The sequence below is a fragment of the Polypterus senegalus genome, chromosome 10, assembly GCF_016835505.1.
Source record: "Polypterus senegalus isolate Bchr_013 chromosome 10, ASM1683550v1, whole genome shotgun sequence".
Classification (NCBI taxonomy): domain Eukaryota; kingdom Metazoa; phylum Chordata; class Cladistia; order Polypteriformes; family Polypteridae; genus Polypterus; species Polypterus senegalus.
Window position 1 is genome coordinate 133,513,449 of NC_053163.1, and position 7,251 is coordinate 133,520,699.

Genomic DNA, 7,251 nt, shown 5'->3' on the forward strand with positions numbered 1-7,251 from the left:
AAACTAGATGCTTTATTATTCTTATAGTTTAATCTTCTCATCACTTCCAGCTGCAAATACTGTGTAATAAACTACAGAAATCAAACAGCTGAATATTTCATTCGACTTGCACCCACTTGCTCATACTGTTAGTTAAAAGCACAAAACCTTTTCAAGCAGATCTCTCCTTAAGTTGTCTGTGTCAGAGAGACAGAAGAGAGGCTTTTTAACTTGTGGTAGTGAGTTGAACTGGGAGAGAGTTAATATTTTATTCAGTTACTTTTGTTTGACATCAGCTTTTCATAAAAAATATGTTTTTTCTCCTAGGGACATATAATTAACATAAATGTTATCATCCCCTTTTGTTATTCTGGCAGCAAGACCTGTATGCTAGTAAAATCAGAAGCAGAAACAAGTACCACCACTACCACCACCACCACCAGTCTAGGATCACTGAGGATTTATTTCCCTCTGAATTTGTCCTGCAGAAAAACAATATTTTAAAAGGGGGTCTTTAGTAGACTGGTGTATCAACCCATTTTTTGTTGTTGCCATATTGGTCTTCTGTCATGGCAGAAGCAAGTATTGATAACAGGGATATATATATATGGTGTTTAGAGACATGGGGGTTAAGGTGGTTTGTACTCCTGCCTTACAGTTACAGCCTCCTGGCTTTGATTCTGGGCCATGATCCTGTCTTTGTTGACCTAGTTTGCTGTTCTCATTTTGCCACAGGTTTTCTTTATGTTTTCTGGCTTCTTGTACATTCCAGATTTTTGCAGGTTACACTTAGTATATAGATGAATGCTTAGGGGTGCATGTGAAACTACAATGATTATTGTGAGGTCCCTGCATTAATGAGTTATGGAGACATCATTTGGTTACAACTTTTCTTTTCCATACAGGAAAGTGTCATCCACCAGTAACCACTTTGACCCTTAATGCCCATCAACTGTGGTATCAGTTAGTTTTCTGCTCCAGTCAGAACAGAAAGTTCATTGAAAGTGTCATTGTTAACTTAATTGGTGTCCATTGATTATTCATTGATTGATAGCAAGCAACTTGCTCAACGTGATGCCTAAATTGTTTTTTTCTGTCAGGTTTCCATTTTTCTTATGTGTCTGCTCTACGTGAAAGGCCAAGCTTAGGCAAGTATTAGCTTCCGTAGCGGTGCCTGCCGGCTTCACATTTTCAGTATCTTGTTCTGTTGATCTCTTGTGTATATTCATAATTTCTCTAAGCCCTTTACTAATTTTGAAAATTGTGCATAGAGATAATGCTAGCTAATGTCTTCAGCTAATTATCCAGGATGGTAGTAATTCCTGAGCTTTTGTAATTTTAATTCCAGAACTCGAAGGGAGTTTCTGTAAAACGTTAGCATGAGTTCCTTGTTGCGCCTTCTGCTGAATCCTGCTGTCCAGGATTTGATTGATATTACTGAATTGCCTGGAAAGCTTCATTAAGTAGAGCCTTTCTGAGTCAGTCCATAGACTCAGATTTATAATCCAGAAGGGCCTCCTTATTGCGATCAGTGCCCTGGGAATAGAATTTAAATGGTTTCTGAGAGGACCAGAAATCATTAAAGGAAGGTGCTGTTAGAAATGCAAGTTCACTCTGAACTCCTCCCTCCCTTGTTTACCTTTTTGCATAAAATAGTTCAGTCAGTGCCAGTGAATTCTCTAATGGAATCATTTAGACACCTTTAGCTGGCAGAACTCAAGTAATTCATATTTTGTTTACTAAACATATCTCCATCGCCTCATTTCCATTCCATAAAGCCTCATTTTGTGCTATCACCATTAATATTAAGGGCACTGTTTTAGATTACGGTTAGAAGGTAGTATTATATAATGAAGGTGTGAGATGGTCGTTTCCTTGTGGTTTATGTGAATGTCTAAAGTCTTTGATCTTTTAAAGGTTTGAATCGCAAAGTTGCGCTCCATTGTTTCAGATGGGCTGCCATGTCTTGTCCATAGACTGGATATGTTCCTTGGCTTTCAGGCGCAATGAGGCTATACTGGAGCTCCTCTGGTCCACATCCTCCAGTGGGTACTTTTCTGTGTAAGTTGCTGGACACTGATAGGGTGGAGGAGCAGACATGGGTTGCATACTTTGTGCCATAGCAGGAGGGCTGTTCAGGAAGGAGTGGCTGGGATAGGCAGGCTGCAGCCCTTGAGCTGGCCCCATGAAACCAGGTATGCTGTGCACTGAAGTGGCACTTGACAGTGGTGTGGTGAGCCAGGGATCCAGGGGCAAAGAGTTAGTGATGGGGCCCACATTGGCAGGCATTGGTGTTCGGTTGAAAGACAGCATAGGGGAATCATGAAGCTTCATGGTACTGGCATCCATCTTTTCCTGCCGACGCCACTTGGCCCTCCGATTCTGAAACCATACCTAAAGTAACAAGAGGAGGAGAAGTAGAACAGGATCACTTTGTAATCACTTTATTCACTGAGCATCCCTACTTTAAGGGCAGAGCCTTACTAGAGCTAATTACAGAATCTCTGAAGCATACTTTTGAATAGAACAGGTACCATTGAGCTTTCAGTGGTGAGGGAAAAGTCTTAACCTGAAACATTGCTGAAGAGATGCATATGAAAATCTACTGCTTCTTTACTATACAAACTAACAAAATAAGCTCAAAAGACTTGTTTTATGAGCAAACCAGGTCTGTAACAAGCATATGCCTGGGTTGCGGTCTTATTGACTTCTATTAACCAACTGACTTCAGACTACCTGGCATCTATTAGCTGGAGGAATAAGAAGAATGGAGAAAAGTGAAATTTTCTTAGGCAAAAGAAATTGCTTGTGACTGACCTGCACACGAACTTCTGGGAGATTGACTTTCATAGCAAGTTCCTCACGGCTATACACATCCGGGTAATGCGATTTTTCAAAGGCACGTTCCAGTTCATGCAGTTGATATGTGGTGAAGGTGGTTCGGTTGCGCCTGTGTTTCTTTTTCGGCTGCTCATCCTCTAGCAGATCAGGTGATTTGGAGTCATTCTCAACATTCTTCCTTAGGTCCGTTAGATCGCTGTCACACTTGTTAGAGAACAGGCTAGAGTCTTAGGGATAAGGGACAAAATATAAGCCAATATCAGTGCAAGCAGCAATTTGAGTTTTAACATCAAACTCTGAGCTTAGTGATTTTAAGACGATCTGATTAAACTGAGATTTTTTGCTAATTTGATGAGTTAGTGGGAGGTGGAGAGGAGACATTTAGGCAGTTCTACAGACTGCCGTTTCCCATGACACCAGCGACGCTCTGTGATCTTGAGAGACTGACTTCAGGTGCTAGTACTCACATTGTAGAATTATATTCAGAGTTGGTGTACACTTAGAAAAAAACACTATAAAATGCAGTGGGCTATAAAATAAAGTTTGTTCAATTGGTAATTTGTATTAGTATAAAGTCTGATCTTTTACGGTGAATTAAATAAAGGTTGCTCAAGGTAAACTCTGTTTAATTTACCATTTTAGAATTGTTTGAGGCTTATAACTGCATTTTATATTTTCAGAAGCTTAACGACAGAACAGGAGATGGCTGTTTTACTGTCTTCCCCAGCCATCTGACCTTGTCATTGGACTCATCTTTATAGACTTAAAAACAGTTCTATGTATAAGGTCTCTGTGTCTGTATTAATTATATATCTATCTTATGTAAGTGTGTATTATTTATTTCTTGCATGTTATGTAATCATTATTATTCTTATCTAAGTTTAATTTGCTTTTTAGCTATTTTGGACATGCTGTAAAGCACTTTGAGCTACACACGTAGTGTATGAAGGTGTGCTATAAAAATGTTGTTAAGAAAAGTTTGATTTGCAAGACTTGATTTGTTTGATTTTTGAATTAACCAGCTGCAGATTTTGAGGACATCCTGGGGTTACCAGCGTTCCATTGTGGTTTATTGAAGCTCACTGAGGTTGATTACTGTGAAATCCTGGATGTAGCTGGTTTGGGAAGAATTTGGCCCCCAGGACAACTGTGTTCAAAAAACATGGTGTGCCACCTAGACTATGACAATAAGAACAAGCTGTAGAATATAGATTGTGCTGCCCAAAAAGGCAACATTCATAGGTTGCTTTATTTCCGCTGTTCCAAGGTTTACAAATGGAGACCAATAGATTCAAATAAAAGATCAATCAGCTCAGCCACTCTGTCCAGGCTGACTGTCAGAGCAAAGTGCAGAAACATGAAACACACATATCCGTGGTTTAAATTGAGCTGATATGTCAAGAAATCACAGTTCATGATTGTGTGTAATTATTGTCAAAAGTGCTTAAATTTCTTTTTTTTTCTTAGGTCTGGCACTGCCTTAAGCAGAACTTAATTTTAGGGATTGCCGAATTACATTTGGTATTAGGCAGGGACCTGCTTTTTTTTGTTAAGAGAGATTGGATTTAACTTCATGCAGATTTTCCTTAGGGACAGCATTTATTATCTTAGAATACTTTTTGACACACTTATGGCAACTGGACAAGTCTTGCCTTTGGTATATAATTTGATCTGAATAGAGTTTACAAAAGGGGTGTATTTGGCCTTCTCAGATGTTCTTTGTTATAGAAACACGGATGATGCAACAAAATAAGCACTACAAATGTCATATTATGACCCTTTTTAGCATTTGGGTTAGGTTGGATTAATACAGGTGAACTAAGGAGGAAATATTCAGGGGGTGGTGGACTAACTGAATGTGATTTAAGGTCTTTGTTTAGAGCAAATTGGACATCACAACATGTTTGACTGTCAAGATGGAACCACTAGTTTCAAACACACTCTTTGCTTGTCTCAGAATATTAATATTGCCCAAATGAACTTGTGTGAACACAGAGGCACATTTTTATTTTGAGTGAAACTTTGGCATGTTTTGAAAACATTGTAGTTTATCAGAGGGCACTATAATGTATCAAGGGATGGAGAGAGAGTACATGTATGACATGCCATAGGTGATTAACTGAAGACCTGCTGCTGCTGGTCATTAATAATAATTGTCATTATTTAGTGAAAATACGTTAATTGGGATCCGGATCTTTTATATCTCTTATTGTTTCAGATTGAGGTGGGTAAAAGAAAAATTGACATTAAAAATATTTTTAAGAAATCATGCCTAACTCAATTTTAACCATTAGTAGCTTCTACAATTTTACACCCCCAGTACTGCTTTTCTTGTCTCACAATCATATTTGTTTGCTTTCATCAAATTTTTTTTTGATCTTTTTTAGATCATCGTCTTCATTCTGAGCTTGACTTCAGTCACTCTGTGTTGATAGATTGTTACAGCCACCAAGCTCATACAAACAGACACAAAAATGAGGTAATTTATAAGCAGCTTTTGGACAAGATGTGCCAGATCACTGGAATCACTCCTTACCATGGAAGGCAGCCTGTTCCTGGCTGTCTCTGAGTGAGTGCAGATGACCAAATGAATGGGTTGGGTTAGTTTTTCCTGGTTCTCCCAAACTTTCAACAACAACTTTATGAGAGCCAGCTCCTGCAGAGTTAAGTAGAGGGTCCTGGTCCTTGCTGAAGCCAAGGATGACATCAATACTGTGTACACGGCCCCCAGAGGCAGCACCTCCACCTTTCACCATCTCATGAAAGTTCCCTGGTGAGAGGCAGCTGTCATCCACCATACTAATTGTATCCAGTGACAAATGCATTCGAACACAGGGGTCTGTAGCTATCCAAAGTGTAAGGCTCAGGATATTTTTATGAGAGAGAGAGAGAAAGAGAAGAAAAGAGTTGCCACAAGCCAAAAAAAAACCAAAATCCAGAGTATATTTGCTGGTGAACCCCAAACTTCTCTAACGTTAGGTAGTAGGAATGGAATTGCAGGGCAGAGTAGACCTGCAATAAAAGAGAAATCATATGAGAAATCAAAAACATATTAGAGAAAGGAGAAAATAATGGAGAATTCAAAAACATCTATAAATTTTTGACTTTGAATAACATGCCAGGCACTATAGTATTGTCAGCCCCATAATTCTTTTTTCTAACTGCACAGTTTATAGTGTCTTTAAATTGTCACAAAGCACTTGCAAGTATTTTGTTTTCTTTAAAATCAAAGCTTTAAGTCTAGTTTCAGGAGCTTCTATGAGGCACACATACAGTACAGTAACAGCCACATTCGCTGTTAGATTTGTACTTTATGCCCAGAAAAAAAAAGCCAAGTGCTGTGCTTTAATAATCATTATTGGCTGTCTGTCTTTATGAAATTCATGGAAGGTGTGATGCTTTTATCCCCTACCTAAACTTTGCTATCAGAATGGGCATCTTTTAAAAAAACATGTTTATGCAACTTCCATCCGATTAAATAATATTCTTACTTCTATGCTTTTTTGGTGCAAAGAATGTGGTCTGTTTTGTTCTGTTTTGTAATGAATATGGTTAAATCTATTGCTATGTTATGTGTCACCTTTCACAAAATGTTTGTTAAAATAAAGTCAAATAGGATACAATGTGGAACAAAATTTATGGGATGTAACAAAGAAGGACATGATAAAATTCATTATAAAGGTTTCCTAAGACTCCTTGCAAAATGCATAAAAATACATTACATTAACAAAAATGTGCAATTCATTAATGATGGACAACATGGTGGTGCAGTAATTTGTATCAATGGACTTCTAGGTTCCACCATAGATTTTCTCCTTGTACTTTTTTTCATTTTAGTTTAACTAACTATAAATATAATCTACTTTGTGTGAATGTATGTGTGACCTGTGATGGGCTGGTGTCCCACTAAAGTTTACTTCCTGTCCTGCGTCAGATGCTCCTAGAATTAGCTCAGCCCCCGTGCAGCCCTGGCAAAACAAAAGGGCTATTTTGGGTGGAGATGGCGAGTTTGCCAGGTTATCACTGCATTTGTCTAACTTGATTAGGCAGTGTAGTACCTCAGCAGGGTTCTCTAGCTTGCTTAATTAATGGTATTAGACCTCTTCTGCTGTTAGAGTGTCCATTTATACTACTTAAATCATCTTCGGCTTTCACTTGCTTGTTGGAGTCTGTAGTTCGCCAGACATGCAACTTCCATACTGTGCTGGAAGTACAAAGCAGCTTGCAGATCTGCAGCCACAGCATTTGTTAGTTCTTAACTGTTAGCGCCTGTTGTCATTGTCATTATCACTCTGGTGGATGATGAGCTTGTTGTCTTCAATAATTCACAAAGGGGCTTCAAACAGATGCACTAGCAGATGGGAAACTGTGCTGAACAAGAGAAATTAATTACAGTTTAATATGTACAAGTTCTTGATTATTAAAGGTGTA

At 38.5% G+C, this 7,251-nt stretch overlaps 1 protein-coding gene across 1 annotated transcript; it reads right to left on the reverse strand.

Annotated features, from left to right (window-relative positions):
* Window positions 1-1,926: 1,926 nt before the first annotated feature.
* Window positions 1,927-5,645, reverse strand: rx1 (retinal homeobox gene 1). Its single transcript, XM_039764593.1, has 3 exons — window positions 5,357-5,645; window positions 2,797-3,047; window positions 1,927-2,373 (listed from the first exon to the last, which is right to left on the reverse strand). The coding sequence occupies exons 1-3, from the start codon at window positions 5,643-5,645 to the stop codon at window positions 1,927-1,929; spliced, it is 987 nt and encodes a 328-aa protein (XP_039620527.1).
* Window positions 5,646-7,251: the final 1,606 nt, after the last annotated feature.

Coding starts and splice junctions, on each gene's coding strand:
- rx1 (XM_039764593.1), bottom strand. CDS start 5,645: ATGCATTTGTCACTGGATACAATTAGTATGGTGGATGACAGCTGCCTC. Junction 3,048..5,356: donor GGAACAGGCTGCCTTCCATG/GTAAGGAGTGAT, acceptor CTTATCCCTAAG/ACTCTAGCCTGTTCTCTAAC. Junction 2,374..2,796: donor TCCCAGAAGTTCGTGTGCAG/GTCAGTCACAAG, acceptor TTGTTACTTTAG/GTATGGTTTCAGAATCGGAG.